Source organism: Bombus terrestris, chromosome 6, assembly GCF_910591885.1.
Source record: "Bombus terrestris chromosome 6, iyBomTerr1.2, whole genome shotgun sequence".
Taxonomy (NCBI): Eukaryota; Metazoa; Arthropoda; class Insecta; order Hymenoptera; family Apidae; genus Bombus; species Bombus terrestris.
Window position 1 is genome coordinate 7,615,190 of NC_063274.1, and position 27,227 is coordinate 7,642,416.

At 41.9% G+C, this 27,227-nt stretch overlaps 1 protein-coding gene across 7 annotated transcripts in view; it reads right to left on the reverse strand.

The window, feature by feature from the left end:
• LOC100644721 (teneurin-a) overlaps positions 1 to 27,227 on the reverse strand; it is a 704,524-nt gene that overhangs the window by 91,906 nt on the left and 585,391 nt on the right. Inside the window, exon 1 of one of the 7 annotated variants that reach the window (XM_012309419.3) lies at positions 17,862 to 19,716. The exons of the other annotated variants lie outside the window; for them this stretch is intronic. Within the exon in view, the coding sequence (XP_012164809.1) occupies positions 17,862 to 17,917 (56 nt within the window). The 5' untranslated portion in view covers positions 17,918 to 19,716. Of the gene's footprint in view, positions 1 to 17,861; positions 19,717 to 27,227 lie in introns of those variants that run through there. 7 annotated transcript variants of the gene reach the window in all.

Genomic DNA, 27,227 nt, shown 5'->3' on the forward strand with positions numbered 1-27,227 from the left:
GATTATTTATGAAAATCACAACCTATTTTCCAAAATATATAAACATACCCTATTCAGTATGCACGAAACACAATTTGAACCATAAATAACTCTTACCAAGTAAACAGCGACATTAACAAAAATTCGCGCGCCGCATAGCGGTAAACGTATTAACTATCACTAACATAAGTCAACTAGAAAGAGAGAGAGGGGGGAGTATGGTGTTCATAAAGACATACCGAATCAACGACGGATCTCAGTGTTTCGTTGCAGCTACCAGGCGATGAATTACTTATAACCTCTTGAATTCCTCTCCCACAGGCATCCAACCTAGGATCGCGTTTCGGTGTATCCCGTACCACTGCTGCCATCGAGCTGTTTCCTTTTGCCACCGTTTGTTTTTTTGTTTTTTTACGCATAGTTACACGTAACCGTTTCATCGTCTTCAAGTATTTATAAACTCGCCGATACGCGTACGTTATTCCCGCGCGGAGTCAATTGCGTTTATTTATTCAGCCGGTTGCACTTGACGGCAACGCAAGAGCAAGCAAATCATGCACGAATCGTACGTATGTTAATGGCGCTGCAAGTTTCACGATCACGTGAACGCCGCCATCTTGATCGATATACACTTCGTGTATTTTCAATAACACTTTTGTAATTGATTATAAATCTTTTTTTATTATAATTATAAATTTTGTTTTGAATTGATTATAAAATAGAAGTAAAATTGGCAGAACTGCCACATTTCGCCTTTAAAACATACAGGCGGATAGAAACAGAAATATGCAAATGTGACTGGATTACTGGTAATTAATATCAAGTATACAGTACTGATAGTTCCGCAAGTGGTCCAAGTTCCAAGACCATCAATTTACGGTCCATCACAAACAGAGGTGTTAGCAACATAATTTGCATTTCTGTTTAGATTCAATTTATGTTACTAGAACTACAACTTACAGGTACCTTAACTTGGGTAATTCGTCCCGTATATCCAGCCGCGTTACTATTTCGTTACGAAAAAACATTCGAATTGTAATTGCAACCTTCCGAAAAGATTAAAAACACGATCCATACTTTGCAATTATTCCTTTTCTTTCGAATCTCTGATATTTGCGTCAACGAACAGTATATTATTTTCTATCATCAACAGTCCCCTCTGCCCGACTATATCAATCTCCCGGAGTCTTTCATTTCACTAGACCACAGGCAAAACTCGCTCATAAATCCCCAAACGAGACTGCTTCCTTTCACTGCATTGTAAGAAGAACAAATCTTCGTAAAAAGAGACCAATCCACCCGTACTTCACCGAATATCTATACGATACTGATCTGGCTACGAGATCGCGCTCGAAGGAAGCAGTTCAGATGGCGTCACTGGTCACCAAAAAACTGCCGGTAATCAGAGATCAGATGTCGAATCGCTAGTTCATCAAACGGTCGCAGTGTTCTTACCGATTATCGAGATGGCGGCAATTTCACGGCGGCAGAATCCAAGTAGCCGGAAAAACGAGGAAGAACAAAGTAACAGGCTGGAAATAGGAGGAAGGAAGACAAGCTAACGCCCAAAGAACTCGATCGGGGAAAGAAAGTGTAACTCGAAAGAGGGAAACAGAGGACGATGGGTTTGATCAGTACAGAAAGGCCGCGGCCAGAGACGAGCTACGAGGTATTAAGTAACTCGAACCTTCGTGTCTCTTATCGAACGGAACTGAAGCGGAGACTTGTCCCGAAGACCGAAGAAGCGTAACGCGAAAGCCGGAGCCTACCTCTTCTTCGCTGTTTCCCCCTGTTTCCCTTTCCATCCTGTCGTTTCAGTATCCACAGGCCTCGTTCGCAGAATACTGTGGCGCTCGCGAGCGTCAAGCTCGGGCGAGATAGATTTTACGCAGGAATCTCGGGGACGGAGCGGCGCATTACGGATAATAAAGGAGATTGACTCTAAATTACAAAGTCCGTTGCAGACGGTCGCGTTGAATACCTCTCAGGCACAGAAGCGTCGCCAAATCGGTTTTACGGTCGGCAGGTGGTCCAACTGCTCTTCTGCACTTACGACTCTCGCCCGCTTGTCTCATTCGCCCCCCCCCCCTCCACTTCTCGCGAAAGCTCCAGCTAACAGAGCTAGCTCGTCCGTTTCACCTACCCGGTCACTCTAGTTTCTTTGTATTAATCGTTACCGTTTCAGAAGCATCGCGTCTGATCACATTTGCGACACTGGTGCCGTCAAGTCTTCTTCCCTCGCGCTCTAATTACGCGATTAAAAGAAAGTTAATCCACAGACGACACGCGAACGCGTAAACAAACGACGAGAGAGACAATCATCGAGATAGGAAGAACAATGGCGACGACGAGTAATTTAACGCTCGACGAGATTTATTAAAATCTTCTTCGTTTTTTCTTTTTTTTTTTTCTTTTTTTTTGAGATGGAGTACGGAGTAGGGAGAACGGTATGCGGGCTCTCCGTGATATAAACGGTTTTTTGTAGCGAGCACGCCAGCGGAGCGCTTCTTTGTAGTAACGGCCACGAATTTCCCCTCCGGTGCTGCCACTAATTTTCGGAGTTATACTCTTTTGTGCGCACGTAATTATAAACACGTCCGCTCGCTCCGCGCAAGTTTTCTCCCTGATGGAAGGTCCTCTGACGACAATCCCCGAATGCTTTGCTCGGTGAAACGATGAAAAGGGAATTAGAGACAGATTGTCGTCGATGATACGATTTAGTATTTTGATCAAAGAATCGTAATCAATTATTTACATGTAAGCAAATAGAGAAGTTTGATTACAGAAAGTTAGGTAAAACGATCCTAAAATTTGATGTAAGCAAGAAAAGTCGAGAAGAAGGTGCAGAATACAATCGTGTTCTTTCACAAGCTTTGCAAGCTTCCAAGCGATGGTACCCGTAATTTAACCTGTCAGTCCCCTGGCTTATAAGAGAACTGTGAAGAACAGCACGGCACTTACCCCAGAATTTCAAACACGAATGCATACCTAATCGATTCGTTCAATACCTGCCATAAATTTTACAGTTTCCAACATATTCCTGCGAACAACTAAACCAATAAGGATATACAAATATCTTTATTAAGAGAAGCTTGACAAAAATTCACATGAAATAGGTAGTGAAAAAATTAAATAGAAAATCAAACTGCTCAAAAAGGTAATTTTAAAATTCCACCGTCTTCGCCGATGGCACGATCAAGAATTCAACGTTTCGGATGGTTTAGTTTTCCTTAAATTAATACTTGCCCACTGAAGCGGACGGAAAAATTTCATCCCTGTGAACCTCTGGCGGACTCGAAGGTTAAATCGAAAACGGCTCAAGGATCCGTTTACGTCGGCCGCACACAGGCGCTTCTAATGAAATAAATTTCATTCCTTGTGCCCCGAAACTGGGCCACCAGCAGCTCTCGCCTTCCAATCTTCCGTCTAGACGCTCGTACTCTGGCTACGTGCTGAGCGGACTACCAGCCCTTCCAATGCTGCTACCTAAGTTATCTTACAAATTATGAGGATTACCGCGACCACCCACAATCGAAAAGAATTCTAAAAAATCATTTTCTTATTATCAATTCTGTAGTATGGTTATTTTCATAATTCGATAATCTTTTCTCTGTTCTTTTTTGATAAAGTAAAATTCTTATCAGCTTTAAGTAAAAGCGGACTCCACCAAAAGTGAGAGAAGGCAATGTTCTTCGGAGGATCATGATTAACATATTATACCATAACCTGAAATGCTCGACAGCGACAACGGCTTAGAAAACACGTACACACCACAGCATCTAATGCAAAAAATCGTTCTTGCCAAATGGTTCGCGCGAAAAAATAAAATCAAAAGACACCTAACCTTGTACCTTGCGCAGATAATACTGCCAGGCTCCTCTGCTAGTCATCGTAAAATGCACGAACGTCGTGCCCACTGGAAATTCTGCTGGAATAGAATCGTCAGACAGAACCGAAGAAGGAGAAAAAGTGAAAGAAAAGACGAGCAAGATGTAAAATCTAAAATGCGTGGAAACGAGGTGGAAAGGTAGGCAAAACGCGGCATCGTGCTTGGTCCTGATAAAGGTAGGATACGTAGAGGTTTAACCGCGATGGTGAAAGTGCAGCGAGATATCCGCTCGGCGGAGCTTCGACGCGTCGAGATGCTGCAAGGAGGCCGAGCTTACACAAAGGATAAAGGCTGGTAGTTGAAGGTGATGAGGCAGAAAAGGGGTGTCTGGATGGCGCATAAGACGAAAACGCGAAGACAACGAAAAACCAGAGTTAGATATTATCTCGATAAATATTATTTGAATAAAATATTCGAAAAGTGCTTATCTAAGTTAGTAACAAATATTTAAGTTATTAGGTGCTTGAGATAATGCTGGAAGAATGAATGAATTGAACTCAACTGACTCAAATATGGAAATGATTTTCTTCCGAATGATTTCGACATTTGGTTGTTAAATGAAATAATTTGTTATATCTGCTTTCCCATTTTATGTGTGCGTGATTCATTACTTCGAATTGTCATGTTTTATTTTTATTTCGTAGAACATTTTCTCGGATCTGACAAATTTGTGAGAAAAGCGTGGAAAACGAAAGAGACGCGAGATCGTCACTGGGGAGGGCTGGCGACGGTAGCACCCTCTGGAGAGGAACTAGTCCAAGTGAAGCAAGCAGGAGGGAAGAGAAAATGGGAAAGAGAGGTTAGAGGCGAAAGATACGAGGCAGAAGCTACGAGAAGGCTCGGCTTGGGAGTAGATTTTACGAAGGTGGATGGGTTCGAAGGGTTGAGAGGGGAGACCAGCATGCTATACGAACTGATGTCCCTTGAGGTCAGCCTAGCGTGACTACCTATCAATTGCCGAGACTGCGTCTAGTCCGCCTAAGTGACGCGATGCTGGATATACCCACTTGGATATTCTACAGACACTCCTCAACGTCGATTTTCCGTAAATACGCCGAGATAGCGTCATCCCATGTGTACGTGGATTCTTCGTGTTCCAGTAATGGGACTTACCGACTTTTTACCTCGTCGTACCGAACCGTGACTCGCGCGTTACCTGTTTCTCAACTGTCATCGTAAAACTTGGAATAGTTAAAGGCAAGATAGCGTCAGTTACTATAGGAAAGGTGGGAATAGTTGGAAGTAAGGAAACGGAATGTAAATGTTAGGTTATGTTTCGTTCGATCGGTTCTAAAATTGTCTGATCTTCTCTTTATTTCGGGTTTTAGAATTTGGATTGTAGGTTCTAGATTTACTAAGTAGGTTCTAGAAATATATAATAATTGTATCATTTACACTGCAAATTTTCTGCAATCCTAACTTAGTAGCTAAAACTTGTTTAGTAAACACTTCGAATATACCTAGAATACTTGGAACAATTTAATGTTTCAAAATTTGACCGAGGAAATTGTACTGTTTGAAACATTGCTCGTGCTGCTTAAAGGTTCTTTTATAGAGGAGATTTTCTGGTCGAACTCTCGTCCCCTTTAATTGCTCCAACCACTTTTCTCACATTCCCTGCGAAGTTTACCATAGCGCAACTGTAACACTATTAGTTGTACTTCCCGACAGTTCGAACCTTGTTCAACCACTTCAATAGCGTCTAAAGTTGTTACAACACCGATACTTCTTTATTTCGTTGCAACGAACCGGCATTATCGATAGTTTATCGTCTCAATTTACTCATGGAACCCCATTGTTACATACTATTTAGATTAACGAGTTATAAATTTGTCCGACATTGTAGCATACAGATAAGGCGTCTTCTATTACACAGCGGTGGGAGAAGAGGCGAAGCGGTAATCGTAGTACAACCGGGCAAGGATGATGGAATTTGAAGGTTAGGATATGCTTCTGTAGTTGGTTATAGATTATGTCTACTTCATTGTTGGTGAACAACAGACATCCAATGAGAAGCAACGTAGACTCGAGGAATTGGAGAGTAATATATTAGCTCTCTCTCATCTTGACTGTCATACGGTTGAAGAGAATTTTATTAGCGATGAGTATGTAACGCGTATGTATTAAGAACTTCTCCCTTGTATTAGCGTGAGACGATGAGTTAATCCGTTATTGGAAAATACTTTGATAGAGGTTAGGGTAAATTATTGGAAAACGCTTCTGTGCTGTATTAGAATGTGTTAATTCGTCTTGAATATTTCGTGTACAGACACAATAAGATGATGCAGTTGAAACTGACAAAAAGAAAAAAAGAAAATGCGAATATTCCAAAGACTCGTGATTACAATTAATGAAAATTTTCATTCAAATTCGTAGTCGAATACGTTTCGTAATATTTAAGAAATGTCCATCGCAGTCAGTTCGTTTTTAGTTAACGCGGTTTCTAGTAACCGAATATAGGCCAAAATTTAAAACAGATATGTTATCCACTGACTAATTTCAAAGTTTGGCAAATTGACATTTCATATGCAGCAACCTAATGCGTACAGGTCCGCAAATTGATCATTAGGTCGCAACATGAACGTAAAAGCATTAAAACGGAAATGTAAATGAATGCAAATAAACGTAAAGGAACATATAAATGGTTAAAACAGATGTTCAAATTGCATTCCACTTTCAGCAACACACCGAGTTTCTGCTCTCTTTAATAAATCAATTATTTTATGTCACCGGCAACCAACTGTAACTTCCAAAAAGATATAATGTTACATCAGTGGCTACGAACGTGTTAATATACTTTTGTAGATTGATATTTTTCAGTTTAAATTTTGCACGCATGGGAAAGTATTTCATAATGGAACACATACCGTGCTAATTTATTTAAATCTTCATTATTTATTATCCAGCAAATAGCTACGAACATTCGCGAATTTAAATATGTAGAATGTCACAAATCTCCGTATAAATGTTATTTGTTGTTACTAGCGTGTACATATTCGACATGTCAATGGCGCCATTGTTGACCTGCGGCGTTAGAATTAATCAAATTATAATTGCCTGCATCTATATATTTTTGCCTGTTCCCATAAATGTCTAAAAATCAGCAGCTTAATTGTTACATTGCACGTACTGCTGATTTGATAGGTTGTTAATATTTAAACGGATATTACGAGATGATACTATTAAAACAAAAATGACAGGATGAAGTTTCACCAATAAGCGCCATTAAGTGTCAACTTGAATCTAACACTACCCATCTCTCTCCATCTTCAACAAAAACCAGTTTATCCTTCAATTAAACATTTCCTGATCACCTTCGACCCTCCTTATCGCGTTCACACCCTATCAGTTTATTCTTTTCCTTCCAACGATTCCACGTCTCACGAACCTAAGAGCTTGTCGTTTTACGGTGGGTTGGCCGCGTGTAAACAAAGCGTCGAGCAGAAGTAAAACGGCTGGCGTTGTTTACACACTTCCGCCAGTCCAAAACATTCGCAAGCTGGCTGACGTTTCCTTTCCAGTTTCTCTCGCGATAACCTATCTGAAACTTTATTTTTGGCTACCGTTACGTTTCCATGCTTGGCAGCACCATCGCTCGCTGACAACGTTATTTCGTCGTAAAATCACGTTAATTAATCGTAATACCGCGAGCTAAGATTTAAACATGTCTTCTGAACGATTTTTAATGGAAACGGAAGTTCCAACATAGAAGAGTATCGCGTATACTTTCTCGCGTTTTGTGCTTCGATATTGATGGAGGTTAGGAGGGAACGCAATAGTATTGGTTAACGCTACCTATGCATTCGTTGCTCACCAAGAACAAAATCACCCGAAAATATCGTACACTTTCCAGCGATGTAGAAGGACAAAGAACGATTCCAACCGCGATTTGTCGAAATATATGTACGTTTCAAGCGTGATCGTCCCCATCTAGCGGAAAAATACCGCTGGTGTACCGATATTCCATTGCAAGTGGAATATTCCTGGCGGAAAGAAAAGTCGTACCATCGTTCATCCGCACTGTCACGTAGAGCGGCAAGCTCTTATTCTACAGGCATTTCTCTCCCTCTTTCTCTATACGCGTATGTCCTCTAACTCCTTTTATCCTCCATAAGGAATACATTCTCTACTGCCATGAAACGCCAACAAACCATGTGAAGAACAAAGAGAAACGGTGTACAAACCATGGTGGTCGCGTTAGTATCGAACGACAAGGATATTCTCGCTCGAAATCACTGGGAGGACTGGCAGCACTTCCGCTTGAGTTCCAACGGTACAAACAATCCTTGGACAAGCAATATACCTTGGGGGAGCGGATCGTACCGATAATCTCAATGTGGAGAAGAATGTTTGGGACGAAAGATATTATGGAATAGCAGTTGATCGAATAGTATTATTATATTTAGTATGGTTTGCTGGCATGCAATGGGGTGGCTGCTGGATGAAGTTTTTGTTATATAGGATGATAGGAGCTGTAAGTTCCATAGGGTTCTATTACACGGTATTTGACGATTTTTAAATAAAATATAAACGAAGTTTGTTTTCGCAATTCGCAGAATACTTTATTAAATTATATTAACTATAAGATCATTATATTTTTGATTTTTCTCCTAAAATTTCTCTCTAAACCTGATCGTTCGCCAAAGTCAGTGACTGACCAGTCAACCACTTTTCCAGCCTCCATAACCACCCAGATCGGTAAATAAACGATCGGTAAATACACGAAAACCGTATCTGTCCAGCTTTCCCGAGCCGGAAACGTCTCCGCGCGTCGACGGAAGCGACACCGAGAAACCCCGGAACGATTCGGACCTCGTTCCATCCCGGAGAAGAGTACAGTTGGTGCAAGGAATATAGCAGAATAAAGAAGAAACAGATATGATATAATATAATATAATAAATTAAAGCTTCGAGTATCAATACCTACTGATATATCCAGATGGCGAAGTCACTAATAGTAAAAATAAGTACGTCTTATTTTGAAAATTGCATCAACGAAATATAGTCTTCTATATTATGAACCAAGCAAACCTGCAATTCCTTCGCTGATACATTATCTAACCACGAACAATATCGTTAAAACACAGTACTGATTTTAACATCGAGGTACTGGTTTTTTCTTTTAGATTTTCTTTAAGAGAACGGTGAAATATATCCACGAGTCGGTTCATAACTTATTCGAACACCAAAATCATGGAAGTGATAATAATATCGATTTCACCAACTACGCTCACGCCACGCATCCCTATGAATTCACATGGGAGGATCAAACACGTGAATGGCAGGATATAAACGAGGAGATACAGAGAAGCAGGACGGGGTCTCGTTTGGGGGACCTGCTGACAAACGTGCAAATTGCTCGAAGAAACACACCGGTCTCTTTATGACGAGGCATTGTGTAAAAGCGCGGGAAAAAACCATGTAGAACAGACTGGAGTAGGAAACGTGGATGACCGGTGGTGCGTGTTCACGGCGGGTAGGAAAGACCCACGGAAAAAGAGGAGGGTGATGGGTAGACAGCACGGAAGGTAGAAAACACGTCGGTAGGGAAAAGGTGAAAGGGAAAAAAAGGGGAGGAAAAAGAGAAAGAAGACTATGGTGGCGCAATGGAACGAGTTGGAGAACGAAATGAATGGGGAGGGAGAAGAGAAGATAGAGGTGGCCGGAAACGGCGGAACGCAACGTGGTAAAGGAGAAGGGGTTGGAGGAAGAGGATGGAGGAGAAAAAGAGTGGATAGAGGTTCGGACGAAGTTGCAGAGATAGATTTCGCGTGGCAAAGGTACAGCGCTTCGTAAAAGTATTTGTACACTTATCACAGAACACCTGATGTACGTTTTACATTACAAATTTTGCATTTTATTAGCACCGTGATCAAATTTGTAACCCAATCTTGTAATTTCTATACATTGCACATATTTATTGCGCACGTACGTTCAACAAAAATTTAGCACACAACAGGAATATCTTACATATCTAATAAGCGAAATATCAGACTTGCTCTCAATGTTACCAATCAACTATGATCGCCGTGTCTCGTTCCGGTGCTAATAAAATTTCAAAATGTTGTGTTAATAAAATTCAAAATTTTGTGCAACGCATAATAATAATAATAATAATAATAATAAGATATCTATATACGGTTTAGATAAATGTTGAAATACTTTCGTGAACCACTGTATACTAGTATGGATATAGTAGGTAGTCGTCGGTGGGACAGAGTGATGCATGGCTATAGGGTCGGTCGCTTCACCGCGAAATGTCGGCGCCGAGCAGCCGCCCCGCGTTGCTTGCTTGCCTTTTACATACTCCACGCGGCTCCTCTTGGCCTTCCTGCAACCCTACCACCTATACTCTATTTCCTACTCCTTCCCGTTGCTTTCCTCTCGTGTCTCTCCTCTTGCACGCAGTTCTCCTATCACTTTGTTTGCCTTTCGTACGCCGCGTTACCTTTCAGTTCCAACCATCCCCGCGCAAGTGTATATCGATCGGACACGGAAACGACGGATGCAACGGTACCCTGTTCTCTCTTTGCTTTCGTTCGGGGAACCAGTCCTTTCAGGATGATTTTACGTCCAGCGGGAATTTTCGAATTAAGCGAAGATCGATAACGACAATTTTATGGAAGATTAGCCACCGCGCAATTTCTATTATCCGTACGTGGTTTACTTTCACAAATTCGCTCGCTGCAATCAGAAGTTTTACAGTGTATTGGGTTGGCAACTAAGTGATTGCGGATTTTGTCAATACCACCTAACGACAAAATCCGCAATCACTTAGTTGCCAACTAACGTAGCACATATTTATGTGATTTTCAAAAATTAAATTCTATTGGGTTGGCAACTAAGTGATTGCGGATATTGTCGTTAGGTGGTATTGATAAAATCCGCAATCACTTAGTTGCCAACCCAATAGAATTTAATTTTTGAAAATCGCATAAATATATGCTACGTTAAATATAAGAAAATATATCGATCCTTTGGTGAATTAGTGAAGAATTGAAATTTGACGAATAAGTTATAATTATATTAGAGTTTGCTATTTTATCAAATGGACTAGTTGATGGTGAAAGAGAAAAAGAAGACGAGTAATTTATTTGGAGAAGAAGTGGCTGAACGACACGGTTCGTGCGTCTTCAACCTTTCCTACCTTTCGTAAAGTCGTTAGATCGTGTGTACCATGCGAGTCAACCTCCCAAGATTTTTCTTCGTTACGTCAGCGACTGACCCTCCGCGCGAAATTGAGTTTCCTTAGGGCGCACGGCAGCCGGATGGGAGTGTCCCTCTCAATTGCTTCTCCACGGAAAGTTTTCGAACAATTTGGTTGCACAAAGAATAGGGAACGCTTTGAACCTTGCTCGAATTTAAGGCTTTCCTTCGTCCAAACGATTTAATCGAAAAAAACACCGACTACTTATGACATACGAAAGTTAAGTGTCGACGACAAATCTAAGTGATCGTAAATTAAAAAAAAAAAAAAAAAAAGAGAGAAGTATTTATAAGTATCTTAAATAGCACGCTCGATAGCAATTTGCATGGATATCGCGTAAGCTAAAATATCGATGTATTTACTAATTGCTAAAGCTTCGTTAGGTATATCGATAACATACATTATAATCATTAATATGGTTAAAGTCGATATAGAGTTTGAAACAAGAAGAATAAATTTTTGAAAAACGCGTAACAAAACACTTTGTATCATATAAAATAGCAAGAATTTTGGAAATTAATCTGGCAATAAATTGCAGAGTAACAGCCGTGAAAACTTACGAAGCAAAACTCGCTCGGCGCGCTATACTTGTTTTAACTAAAGCGAAACGATATCGTACGATAACCAGAAACGCATTCGCGACAAGGACCGACGTGAAACGAGAACGAGACAGCGTTTAACGGAGAGACTTCCATTACGTTCGGCGAACTTGCACTCGGGGCAAACAGGTTGCACTGGGATTTCCGTGTTTGCGTCGATGCAAATGCCCCAACCTCTCCCTTCCTTTCGTACTTCGAAACAACCTTCGAGGGTTGCCGTCACCGTATCACTTTGTTTGTCTTAGCTCGAAGCTTTGATACACTCACCGGTAGGTGAACCTGTGACCGCGCATGCGCACGCGTCGTTGCATCCACAGCTTCTTATCTTGAACGGTGCGGATAAGCGTCTTATTGTTCTCGCTAGAGCTTCATAGTTTTGAACGTGCAATAAAAAGACACGCATGTACAGAGGCAGCGTGTAGCTTGTATTACAAATGGAAAGCAAATTTCACGTTCTTAATTGCGTAAAAGGAAAGGTAGGAATTTTACGAACGAAATTAAATATATCTATGAATCTGTCGTTTTCTTCTTGACCGAAATAATATGTTACGTCGCGATTCAAAATACATGGTCGTACGACTACAATGGAAGCGAGAAGATTACAGAGAAGAATCTTTAATCTTGAAATGTCTCTGGAAAATATTATTAATAACGTAAGTAGGTTAGCAAATATACGTGGAACAGAGATTTCTATTTGCGAAACACTACCAGATACGATTAAGTTGGCAGATTGTAGTTGGCGCTGTATTGGAGGAAGAAAGCGGCAGATTTAAATTCTACGGCGCGGCAAACTTGAAAGTCGAAACTCTTTGCACGCCTTCGTCGATACCGAACTCGCCAACTTCGCGCAAGTTTAGCTGGAATTTTTTCTCCTCGGTAGTTTCACTTTATACTTGCTTTTTTCACGAACGTCTCTTTGCTTTTTACGTCGAGATAGTAACTCGTGAAAATTAAACGACGTGTTTTTAAGATATTCGATTAAATAGTTCCAATTCTTACTTCGACTTGCTTGGAATTTCCTTTTTTTTTTTTTTTGCGAATTCTTAGAAATTTTACGTAAAAGCTTCCACGTACGCTTTCTTGGATTTGTTTAGAATCGTATCGACTGTGCACGGACAAACCTGTGCTACTGTAGTTTTCGCTATTTTATGCCATGCAATTCACACAGCAACAATTTGCTTGAACGTAACGCGTATGCCAGTAATTAGCAGTAACGATGATTCCAATGGGACTTAGAAGCAACGGTATATTAGCAACTAGTCACGGCACGTTAAACCTTATGGAAATGGTTCTGGGCGGGTTCCAAAAACTACATCCACGCTTTTGCCAAAAAAGGAATAAGAACTTTTGGGAGCAAACTCGATCCAGATTAGAGAGTTTTGTGTGTCTCCGCAGAGACATCATTCTATTCTATAGAATAGTAAATTATCGAAGGATGATTGAGCGTCACTATATAAACACTGAATCAATTTTTACCGCTACGATGGTATAAAAGAAGAAAAGATACAAAACTAAGAATAAAAAAGTACAGCATGCGATTTAAAAATATATCGTTACTAATACGTTACAGATTTCTCTCTTCGTGTCGTATTGTCTTTCGGGGATAAGCCTCTGATCCTATTTCAAGATAATGGTGAAATTTATGTATCTAAAGCTAGAAGAGGGACCATAAAGAATAATTAGGAAAAGACGGAAAACTGATGTGCGTAATGCGGCAATTCAATTAATATAATTGGCCATTTCGATTACGATCGATACAGCTAATGGCCGTGGGTGCTGCCCCTAATTAATATTCGCTTTTAATTACGTACATGTTTCTGAAACGACCGCTCACGCGTCGCCGAATACTTCCGGTATCCGTTGCGCGTTTTCCGAGATGCATCCGCCACTCGAGAGTTACGATCGTCAGGAGATTCAGCAACAATCGGTCCATGATGTGTTAACTTAACGCCAAATGTCCCTTGAGCAAAATATTTATCTATAAAATCATAGCATCCGTCTTTCCACTAAATTTCTCAATTTTACAGACACTTTGACAAACACAATCCCTCGATTTTCTCTTTCAGCATATCCAAATAGAACGAAGAAAACGAATGGAAAATGAAGAAACGGAGGATCCAAGTAGCCGTTAATCGAACGATAACACTAAATCGAGCGAATATTGCACAGGTATCGATGACCTTTTCCGTGGTTTCGGGTGGAAAAGGTATCGCGCAATAACGCCGCCTCCGAGCCCCCGTTCAAAGGGGGCATATATCCCTTTCAACCGTCAAACCCTCGGAAACCTCTGTGCAGACCGTTAGTTGCAAGTTTTCCGTTTCGAATCAGCGCATTCTCATCGAACACGAATCGATTTCGAAACGCTCTCGAGTGCCGGCTTGTCATTAACCCCGTTCTTCGGGCGTGAACCTCCGAAACGAGCCACAATTCCATCGTGTGAGCACCTACTATATTGGCCCGCAAGCAGACTCGCGAAGCCATCCCCCATTCCCCGTTTAACCCTCGCCTCGTATACCTACCAACCCCTTTTTCAACCCTTTTCCACCCTTCTTCCATATATCGCGTTCTTCCACTTTCTCCCTGTTGCTATAAGCTCAGATATCTGGCCGCAGAATTTTTGGGATTTCCTCGATAACGATATATAACTAGAGACGCATAAAAAAATAGGTTTCAGGGGAACTTTTAATACGAAATGCGTATCTTATTTCCTTTTTTTTTTTTTTTATCTTATAGAGAATGATCGACTACGTGTTCTTATTAAAAGAGGTTCGATCTCTTTAATATCGAGTATCAAAAGCCAGAGTATCAAGCACGAGATACAACGGACGATTCAATTTCACGGCGAAAAATCGGAACGGTTTATTATCGAGACTGAACCCAGTTGGAAACGATAAAAGTCGCCGGAGAAATCAACTTTCCAATAAATAGAGAATTCACTCGTAACTGGTGCGGGTCACCTGGGTTTTCGTTTGCACTTGCTCAACAACCACGGTCATCGACTCCAAGAAACGACCGACTATTGGACACAATTATACTTATTGCCAAGCACGAGTCATTGAATTTCAACTATCCGTTATTCCAACAAAATTACTTCCGACCAGCTTTAAATACTCTTGCAAACGAATATATAGAATATTGTAATTCAGAGTAAATTCGTTTAATATCGGAAGCGCTCAAAAATAAAAAATAAAACGTATCTACAGTTAGCGGGTTTAAAACAAAAGATCACGTTGGTAAATTAAAATTACGGTTGGTAATATTACGGTATTAGTAATAATATTGATGGCCACGATAAAGAAATCAAAATGCAAATGAAATTCTTTCTCTGTGTATCCATAATGGAATCTTAGGGGTTTGCAAAGTTAAATTTCTACAACTAAGAGACTATTATTTTGAATTTAATAATGAAGCGAGAAAACACGAAAGCAATATCTGAAATTCTGTAAGTAGTAGATGTCAGTGAATAATACACCGCGTACTTCCGAGGAAACACGTTCGCCTATACACAAAAGCTTATTCTCCGATAAAATATCTAATACTTTAAGAATTTCAATATTCTCTACACTTTAAGCGTTTTGGTAAAAATATTTCCCGCTCATCCTCACGGTATTCGAATCATCTGCTTGAATATTTCAGATATCCGAAGCCGGTAACCGGATCGCGTGACACAATATCGAACTTGAATTTGCGCGCGGTATCATTATACGCGCCGATCCGCGTATTCACTTTCGTTTTTATTAAATAAACTCGCACGTGTATTACCAAAATCTCTTTCGACCTGCATACGTTTTAAGCCTGTTTTTAATCCTCAAATAAACTACCTGTACCTCGAATAAACCATTCGATTATTTGTTAACCAGTTGACGTAACCACGGGATTAAAAATTAATAAAGTCGTATCAACTTTGATTCTTTCCGACCTCCTCCTTTTCGCGATTTTTGTAAATAATTTAAGATACATCGGGTTGGCGACTAAGCGATTGCGGATTTTGCCAATACCACCTAATGACAAAATCAGCAATCACTTAGTTGCCAACCCACTAGACAGATTTAATAAGACATGCGGTGCAATTTTATAAAATTAATCGTGAAATAAAGAAAGAAAAAAATAGCACAGGCAGACATCCAAAAATCTACTAAATGTACGATCCTAAATTAAATTCTTGGTCTCTATGTTCATAATTTTATTGTATAACTCGTTGCGTTCGTCAGCGCCGAATCTCGATAACCGCAACAATAATAGCACGCACATTATCGTCGATCGGTCGTGGCATTTTCGTGCTATAATTGCACCATCCCGAGCAACTGAGAACGCGTAAATACACCGGCAAGCGTAAATGAAGCTCTCCGGATCGGTACGATTGTTCCCCCGTCGTAAATCGAAAACGGTGATTAAACTCGATATTTGTCGACTCGCGATTCGCGCACCGACAACAGCCGGTTAAAAGCCTGCCTTTTATTCGACTTTGCCAACGATCAACCTATGTACTTTGTAGAGACGACAGCGACGTTAGAAATCTTGAAACCGATACTTTCTTTCGTCCACGTTCGAACGTGTGGTTCTTAGTACGTGTATCACCAGGAGAACGTAAACGACAGTATTCGAGACTATAATGGTCAGTTATATTCCGATAGAATAGATACAACATTTTAAAACGATAGAAGCAACTTTCATTGGACTCGAACCACGAAGAAGAGTTGGAACAATTTGTTCCGATGAGTTACGGTATGGCGAATTATTGCGAGAACAGTGTATTTGTTATTATCAGCATAGCCGGAAAATTTAATCTTTATTTCGTTCGAAACACGTTCCACCAGTTTGTTGCTATGAGACTTACCGTGTAATAATCGCAGCGATACATATTGCGCATCGATAGTATCGGAATTTGATCTGGAAGTGGCTGTAACTTTATCCGGTATAAATATCGTGTATATGGCTGCGAATTTCTATGTGTTTCGATCGACGAAACGTAATCTCTTTGTGAAAACATTCCAAAATACCAAAGGAATTAGAGGGCAAATAGTCGATAAGTTTCGTTCAAATCAACTTAGCAAGAGAATAATCTTATCGGTCATGAAATTCTAATTCTACTCAACAGGTAAGCAAAGCTATAGATAAACCGAAGAAATTATTTCGATAAGCGACGCGTGAATTATTCGTTGATTCTTTGTAAAATTTGTATTTTTAAGGATTATTCGAACACGGTCGAGTTATGTCACTTTATCCTGCTGTTTTATCGCGTACTCTGTTGTTTGCCAAGTATAGGGAACGTGTATAGCGTTTCACGTTTCGTTAACCCGTACATATTTCGTTATTTTCACGAGAGGTTACCGAAAGTGATCACGGGATATTTTTATTTCATTTTCCGAATTTTTATTCGCTTAGGTACGTCGAAAATGTCGCTCGATTCCGATACTGTAAACGCATACTGCCTGTTCCATGCTATTTGCAAACGATCGAATGAAATTAGTTACACTGATTTCATCGGATTCGTTGCGGTGGAAAACTGGCTGTAACTCGGTAACGACACACAACTTGGTAACATATATCTTATATTCTTTGCGATTGTCAACCGACGAATTCCTCCGCCAAATCCGATTTATTGTATCATTAGATTTTCACATTTTTCTCCTAAAAAATCAGCGACATCCCATTTGCGATATTTTACGAAAGGAGTCACACGTATGGATTTACCAGTTTAACCATATCCTACATTCACACACGAAAGCTCGGAGAATTCTTCCTGGGACAAAAATTTTCCTACGTTACATACCGAAAGATTCTGAGGAAAGCAGAAAACAGGAGAAGAAATGAAATGAAATGAAAGAAAATAAACGAAAACCTGAAAAGGGCTATATCTCCGTAGAATCGTCGTATTTCAGCAAATCATCCTATAGCATTCAAATATTTCCTCTTGAAATATATCAAAATCTCCCACTAACCAACCACCGACAAGGAAACAAAACAAAACAAAACAAAGAAAAAACAAAAAAAAAAAAGAAGAAGAAAATGAAAATCACTAAGACACATGCTAGCGCACATTTCCTATCGACCGAAATTGTTATCCACCTGTAACGAAAATTCCCACCAAACAAGCACCGAAAACTATATCGAATAGTCCCGTCGCACGTACACGTACATATTATATCGCAGCACGGTAAAATGATAATGACACGGATGATCTTACCGGACGTGGCGTCGCGGCAGCGGCGGCGGCACGGGGCTGTGAAAGTTCTCCATCATCGAGTAAGAGTCGCGCTCGGCCGCGGACTTATGCTCGAGCGCCTCCAGATGATCGAGTCGCAGCAGCTCCGGCTCGCGAGGCGAATGCAGTTCACAATGGGCGACGTGAAGCAACGGCCTCAGCGACGAACCGCCTTCGCATCGTTGCTGCCGCGAAGGCGGCCTCGCCACCTGTCTGTCTACACCATCCGACGCGTGTTGCTCGTCACCCCAGACCTCGAACTCCCCCGCCGCGGAGTAATCGCCGAATCCACCGTTACCCTTCACCGTTGCACCCTTTTTCGAACGATCGTCGACGAGTACGGGCCACGGGGAGCCCCGTTGCTCCTCCTTGCCCTCGGCTACTCGTCTATCCTCCTGTTTCCTCTTGTATTTCACCAGGTACTGTCGTTTCCGGTTCGAGAGCGACAACGACAGGCTGCCTCGGCGACCGGAGCAGCGACGGCCCGTCAGATTTCCGGCGGACGCGCCGCGGTCCGCATACAGGTCCTTCCACGAGCGGGTCAGCGTATCTTTTTCACCTTCCGGACCTCAGCATGTCACGTTTCTAGAGCCACGATCCAGTGGTAGCCTTGTTCGCTGATGATCGGCGGAGGCTGTTGCTTCGCGGGTCGTTCCGTTAAGACAGACACATTCTATGGTTGTGGTCTCGTTTTCGCGACTGGCCGCCGGCTACAGACCGGGTTAACGTGTACGCAAACTTTCTTATCGATCTGTCAACGCCAACGAGAAAGTTGAACTCCCGCGCGAGGTTAGATGAGAGAGAGAAACAGACTAACTGGGTGATGCCGATCTCTCGCCCGCCGTCGATCGTTGGTTCGTCGCAGATTGTATTTGTTCGATGTAAGGAGCGATACGTCGAACGGGAGGCAAGATGGACGAGAATATCGTTAGATGATCGTTGGTGGATGGTTAAAGTTTCTTGACGTGGGTTGGTCACTTTTGGGAAGAACGATTGATAGATGCTTGCAAGGTTCGATGACTCGACGTGTATTCCTTTCACTGCACTCCGCGAGCGAAACACTTGACGAGCTCGATGCTCTAACACTGGACACTTTTTCTTCACCAATTCCGAGATCGTAGACAGTGCCGTATTATGTTTTCTTCGAGCAAGAAGTATAACCAGCGGGGTCCCCTCAGCGGCACATCACTAGACAAACGATCCCGATGACAGAAGCAGTTCCCTTCCAACGACGAGCAGCGAACGTACGTAACGGATACTCTCGTCACGGAAGAACTAATTGGGTCAGGGGGGTTGAGAACTGCACGCAAATCCGTACCGGTGGAGCGTGAGCAGCGTGCCCCGAAGGTCCCAGGGGTGCGAGCGAAGAGACTGTGTCGTTGTGGACCAAATACTCGAGACGATTCCTCTGAACCAGTTCGGCAGCTCGACTTTCCGACCTGGCACGATTATTCCGATTCGTTCGCGAGACCAAATTAATATTGGAGAAACAAGTGGGAAAAAAACTTGCAGGCACTTCGCGGAGAACGAAGCTTCGATAACGAATCTAGTCGAAGCGTGTTTGAACACGTCGCGAGATATGTATTCCGATCGCGTGTGATCTAGTCGTCTAAACGGTCTAAGGGATGATGTTCGTGTCACCGTTCAGCGTGTTCCCGTAGCGTAGATACGACGGACAGAGTGTACAGCGGAAGGTTACTGCACCACCGATCTACCGTGGTCGCCGACTCCCCTCTTAAGCGCGTACCGTCAGTGAAAAACGATCTCGTTCGAGAAAGAGAGATCGCTCGAGGGTAACGTACACAGTCGCGTCAGCTGCGGATCAAAGACTGAAGGGCCACGGCGCCGCAACGCCCGGCACCGAGTGACACTGAGTGTCCCCACCACGCTGCCGCTGACGCGCACGCGCGCCACGCGCTCCAGCGAACCCCTCTCCCTCCAGTTCGGGAGAAATCCCTGGAAGAGAACGCCGCCATGCGGGTGGTGCGCTCACTATTTGTTCTCGTGGTGTCGCGGCCGCCGTATCGCTACGACTGGCCGTGTCTACGCTTGTTTTGCGACGCGGATCCACCGGGGTGTCGATATCCGCGCAACTTCGTCGCTGTTGAAAAGTTTCGAGAGAGATTGCTCGTGGGACGAAGGCTGGAAAGTTCTGGGTTTTCTGTTTTTGTCGGTGGCGGTTGATTGGATATTTTTGATGGAAGGAAGGGGACGAGGGCCGGGGTGATTCGGTGGAATTGAAGAGGTGCGTGGGTAGTTCGGTATGGGATTACGGTGCGGTCGGGTATCAACAAGTTATGTAGAAGCGACGACGTGAAGCGGTCAAACGTGATGACGGTGCGTGTGCTGATTTTTATCGTGAATTGCGACCGTTGTGAAGATTTCGAGAGTTCTCCGATATAAAAAGGTGAAGCGAACCTCGTTTACGTCGAATGAAACAAACTTTGTCGTGCGTACTATCAACGTGGAACTTTCTAGTTAGCGGGAAAATTATTTTCAGATAGCGTATTTGGTGAATAAAAATTCATTACGATTTATTCTATTGTCGTTATATTAGTGGATTGTAAAGGTTGAATAAAACGAGTTGGAAATTATTAAAATCTAAATGTCCTTTTTCCTCTGTGTGTAAAAATATACAAAATGATTCTTTAAACGTTACCAACGTTATGACAAAGATATAGTCACGATTTATTCTATCGTTGTTATTTTAATGGATTATAAAGGTTGAATAAAACGAGTTGGAAATTATTAAAATCCAAACGTCTTTCTTCTCTCTGTGTGTAAAAATGTACAGAATGATTCTTTAAATGTTACCAACGCTACGACGAAGATATAAATAGGAATTTTATCATATTCGAAATTAATAACGCGCGGTGTAACGCGGAAAAGGCTGCTTTCCCCATTGTGAATTTACTTGTTCCTTTGTTCCTTATATACGCGTTGTAGCACTGTAGACCGTTTTTCTTTCTTATTAGCTTCATTTTCAGTGTCGTATAATAGGTTATGTGCAACTTCCTTAGATGTCGCGATCTTCCTTTGATCCTCGCTGGTAAATGAAAGGAATTTTCGTCCGCAATTCATAGCGCCGGTAATATTGCCTTTTCTTTCTACAAGTATGGACGTATTTTCATAGCTTTTACCTTCATCGCGTTAGAATTATGGAATTATTACGTTTTCACAGAGGGATTACAGCAAAGTGTTGTATAGTCACGTAAGTAATAAACGGACCCATTGCAGAATACTTTGCAGCACTCGCTGAAATTGAAACGTTTCAACAGGAACTTTTCAGCGCTCGTTTCGTAATCAGAAAATCCAAATTTTTATGTTTCGACAAATCGACTTGGAAATAAAAGGGAAGAGGAAAATTTGTCTAGAGGAATTTTTCTCTTGAGATACCCAACACCAGTTAATACTCTTGCTAGACTCTCGTTTTGAACTCTCCCTCTCTAAACGCGCCCTTGGAAGATTCTACCCCTCCTGCATACACGCTCCGCTGTTTTTACGCTCGCATACTTTAGCATATTTCTAGGTTCAAAATAAAATATTCTTCTATATTATATTTTTAAATTCTTTTACTCGTTACAAGTTATGTACGTATTGCGATGAATTTATCACGGACTAATTTGGAAGCGAATTTCGAATCTACTAATTGTAATTTCTAATTCTACAACAACTAGAAATCTCCACCTTCATCCGTAGACTTGGCGTAACTCGCAGACTTTCAACTATTCGAAACATGGCAAGTGAAAACGAGGATATGATGTAAACAAGCGAGCCGACATGTAAACAGCGCCATCAGCGATCGTCTGAGACAACAGAACGTATAGACGAGCGTGCCTATCATATCTTCGTAAGAAATGCATCGTGCTGCAACCCCCTAATCTTACGCAACGACGTCCTTCCTGAACATCAGAGGCACGGACCATTTAATTGTTTCATCGTGGAACACGGTGTCTTGTTGTACGAGGTATTGTTCGAACGGAGAGATAACGCAAACGACAATAGAGGATAATAATAATCACGGTGGCAAACGTTAACGCGATATCTGAAGCATATTAATTGCAAGTGCAATGTACAATTAATAATATCTTGTTACAATTATCGGTCGATAAATGGATGAAGGGCGAATCGATATCGTTACAACATCATTTACTCGTGCCGTCGCTGGAAACAAAAGGCGAAACGTCCCGTGCTGATTGACTTCCGTCGCAACAATCCCCGCCTGAAATCGTAAAAATAATTGCTCCTTTCGCGTTAAATGTCCCGAGCAATTACGTCGTTCCAGGCAACGGTATTGCACGATGGATGTATATAGTATATATACAACGATTAGATGTCCGCGACAGTATACGTATATATCAGGAGATCTCTATTGATTCGAAAAATACGAGAATGTTATAGAGGGCGATGTTGTGCGATTCGAACGGGTCAAAGATAGCGGAAATGGATTTCACCTAAATATTCTTCTCCTACGTTTTATCATTACGAAGGTTAATTTGAATACAGAATCTTGACTGGAATCCTTATTTATTTATCAAATTATATGTATTCTTTCAAACCATTCCTTTTTAATTACATTTGCAACAATATATCTGTATGTTTAAAAACAATAGAAGTATCTTGCTTATAATTATAATCCCGAATAAAAGTTTTTAAAATCTTATAAATCGTTTTCTGATTTTTACTTTTAAAAAGTAATAGAAACAATTAACTATTCAGTAACGAGAATAGCCAGTTAAGTAACTGGGACCAATTTCTTCAGCTCGACGATCAACAGTCACGTATCACCAGGCCACTCTATCTACCGCTAATTAAAACCTACCGCTCGTAAAATCGGCATTTCGACGATTCCCGTTCCGTCAAAGAACCCGGCTATGTACCGCCATCGTCAACTCGTCGTCGATTTAATCGCGTCGAAAGTCTGGCCCTCTCTGCATCGATTACACCACGCTCGAACGAGACCGCGAATTCCGTCGAGGAGAACTCGAATTTATAATTAAATACTCGATCGTTATTTCTCGTACGCTCGGTAACGTGCAGCCAGCCAGCGATCCTAGATCGCTGCTTTTTCCCCCACTTCACGTGCTACATTTGCCCCCACTCCTTCCGACTGTATCTAGACATCTTTGCAGATGCGACGAGGGTTATAGAGATACTATTGACTCTCGAAGCTATTCCGACGAGAGCACGGCTCTCACGAGTCGTGCTCTCGCTCGCTGGGAAGTTTAATTATCCCCTTCGGTACATCCTGCTGGTCGTTGATACTGACGAACAATCGTGCGCGCGCGCGGACGCACGCATATACACGATGAACGGAATGGAGACGCGTCGATGGGCGAGAGTTACGAAGAAGGGACGGGGGCTAGATGGATGGAGAAGTTGTTTTAGCCGAAATCTGCCACGGCAGCCTACAACGTTTACCCTTTTAGTGGTGGCGACCCCCGCTGCCACTCGGCTCGCTCGCCATTCTTCGCCCGCTGCTTCCAACCACCGTCTCTGCAACTACCCGGCTCCGCCGTTCTACCGTGTATATGGGGTGTTTCTTAACGCTTCATCGACCGATGCATTTTTGGTCAGTGCTTTTTTTTTTTTATTAAATACACTTGGTTTGAAATTGTCAGATATTTAACGATTTTCTAAAAATAACCTATATTAAAACTAAATCTATAACGATATTCGAACGAACTAATAATAAGTCAGATTCGAGAGAAACATCTCGACTATCGATTAATGGGCTAAACCATAAAGAAAATATTATATCTTGATATCAAATTATAACGGCTGTAATAAAGAGAAATCCTCGTACCATTATGATTCTCATCTCGTCAATCTTACATACGAGTTTCCATATATTGCGGACACCCTGTAGAGAGGCACGCAAAGTACGCTATGACCCGAAACGGAAGGTGCAGGGGGTATAGGTACGGCGAAAGGAAAATTCGCGACAGGGCCTTTGATGTCGCTTAAACAGAAAACGTCGGCCCCTGCTGTTCCACAGCTTAGATTCTTCCTTCCTTCTTTCCTTCTTTTCTTACTTCCTTCCTTCCTTCCTTCCTTCCTTCCTTCCTTCCTTTCTTCCTTCTTTCCTTCTTCCCTTCTTTCTTTCAGCCAGCTAGCTTCTTACGGTCGTCTGCGCTCACGGCACGCTGGATGCTTTGAATCTCCCTCTTCCTCTCTTTCCTCTCTCCTTATCGCCGCGCATCTCCTTAGTCCTTTAGTTCTGGCCGCTTTGAGAGGCCGCCGCGACTACCGGCAGCCCCGCGACGATGAAGATATCGTCCTTCTGCCATAAGCACTCATTTGTTCTCCTTATCTGCTCGGTAGGCACTTCTCCGCCTTTGGGACATCCGGACAAGCGCGCGAGCTTTCCTTGTTTACCATACCGGTGGAATTTCCGTACGTATACGCTATATGTACTTACATCGCTTAAACTTACACGATCGCGACTATGCGCCATCTTGAGCGCACGTGAGCGGCCGCGGTGGCGGAGTGGGGGAAGGGGTCCATTCGCGAATAGCCGAGTTTTATCGAGCACGAACGACGAACAGATCGAGGAACGATAGCACGCGTTTGAAGACGACAAGCGGTGGGCCGCTTTGACGGCGCGTTTCTTGCATTTCGAACCCGCCTAGGCTGTGCCCTCCTGCTGCGGGCATTATACGAAATTTCTGCTTGTTTTGCGAGAAACCAGCCGACTGCCCGTGGCGTTTGTGATTTTAACTCATACTCCACTTCCTTCGTTGAACTACCGTTAACTCGCCCTTTGTCAGAGAACGTTTGCACAGCGAAATTCGCAGAGCGTAGGCGGGCCGCGTTTCCATGCGCTTCATTTCGGATTTTCTAACCTTGTCGTCGTTGATGATTACACACTTTCTCGACAGTCACGAAATGAAACATCGAAGAATACCGGAACAAAGAACACGACTTTGTGCGGATTAGATCGTAAACACGTACGTCCATCGAGAAATCGATACGTATATCTATGGTAGAGGAATGTGTGCGAGTCTGTGAGAGCGTTGATTCCCTGGATTTAGGTAAACTGATCCTCAAATGTATATGTCGGCGTCGCTCCTGTAATACAGCGAAGTTGGATGAATTGTAACCGTTCAATTACTCTATGATGAATTACAACACGTAAGATCGATACCTACTATCGGTTTACCCGGTCGTCGAACAAGTACAGTCGCCGGTATAACATGGTTTGAGTATGGTTCGCACGTATTAGTTTCGTGTGTATGCGGAATTTATTGGAAGAAAATGAGAACATATGAAAAATGAAAGTTAGTATATTGGACCTTTTATTTTTACGACTCATAATTGATGATAAATGAAGGGAAGTATAAGAGATGTCTTGGCGCAATATAGCGAAAAAAAAGAATTAAACGCGTATGTGTATTCTGAATATTTTATAACGGGGATTAATTGTCGATGACTTTTGAATTCGTTAAATTTACCATTTTAATAATGCAGCTATCTCCTCGCTGTAGCTTTTAAAAATTCCTTTACTTTTCCTACATTTTCCTATATTTTCATTCTGTAACGTCGCAGACGCTTTTAATCCTTAATACGAGAACACGATGGAATGAAAAGGCAGAAGAAGGCATCTGCATCCTTTATGACGCTTCCTGTAACCATTACAACGCGAAAACGGCAGAATTAAAAGAGAAGGTAGCGCCGTTAACACGAAAAGGATTAACCTGTTTCAGCATTTAAGAGAAACGTTTTTTCACGTGGTAGAGATATAAATATAGCTTATAATAATTCATTTTCATAACGAGAATAATGATAAAGGTACGTATAAATTTTACTATTCAAATTAGAAACGAGAAGAATTCGATTATATTTCTAACTGAAACGAACAAGAATCCTCAGTAAAAAAAAAAAGAAATTTGAATGTAACCATAAGTAAAAGATTTTTCACTTAACTTGTACCATGGTCATAAACTTTGGCACGTATCTTTTTAGCAGCACGCGACGGTCACGCGAGAACAATCGAGATCCACGAGGCACGATTTCGCTCGTAAAGCTGGCTCGCGCCTTTTGAATTTCCCCCGGTGCTCTTAATTCAATTTTAAACTAATTTCCTTAAACCGTTCTATATGCATGGATATTGTCCGGCGTCCAATCTTCTTAAGTTTTTTAATTCAATTTCAAACTAATTTCCTTAAAGGCTTCGACCCTCTTTGGAGATCCAGGCCCGCGCGACCAGTTACTCGCGAGTCACCGACCGAACGCTTAGTGGTGTCATTAGCGTTGCATAAAAGGAAAGCGGACAAGTGGGAAGTAAGGTTATTTTTATCGTCACTTACAGCCTTATCGCCACTACCAGCAGGCCGCGACAACGATGTGCATAGCAACTTCAAAGCGAAAGGAATACACATCACTGATTCATGCTATTTCATCGTGTAATGAGAAATATTATAAAATTGTTAATCGCAAGAGGAGAGGGGTTAGTTTCATTTATATCTGCTAACAATACTTTAGTAAATTGTTTATGAGATAAATTTAATTTTTTGAGGTTAGATTTGTTCTTTGTTTAATTCGACAGTATTCGTTTAAATCTGATTCGACAACGTCGATATGTTTCGTAAATAAAAACTTCCCAAAGTTTCAGTCGAAGCCAAATAACTTTCAAAATAACAAACAAATAAATTTCCTTTTCTATTTGCAGAAACAGAAATGCAAAAATACATTGCAACGTAACGTATTCACAATGAATAATGAACTGATATGCGTTGGCAAATAAATAAATATTTCGCCATGAACACACCATCGCTAGATGTGCCAACGTTCCTTTCGTTCGTCACATGACACGAAACCCGCGCGTCGCTCGCCAGTTTCGCCCGCTGGAACGTATTAAATCTCTCGTGACAATGACGTTTGCATTTCTGAAGTGCTGACGCGACCCATACAGGCCGTCGGGCGTGTACTCGAAACAAGGGTACATCGTTTTCACGACGACGCGCGACGCCGTGTTTTTTTTGCCCGCGCTACTCGCTGGCGTATACGAGCTTGCGATATGGGGAACAGAGACACTTGACACCGGCTGTTTGCTCGAACACGCGACAAACATGAAAAAATATATATATGACGAAAACCACCGATCGCCAGACACGTTATCAACGGAACAAATCCAACGGTAACGCGAACTGTCCCAACGAGCATGACTTTCGACGTTCAAATTGTCCCGCCAACAGCCTCGAGATGGTCCATCTACAGATACGCTTACTGTGTTTCGTTTATGATCAAGATTCTACGATATACTTGCCAAAAGTGATAATACAGAGAAGCAGAGTATTTCGTTGAATATACGGCGCGCCCAGGAAATGGATAAATTGAATCGGTATA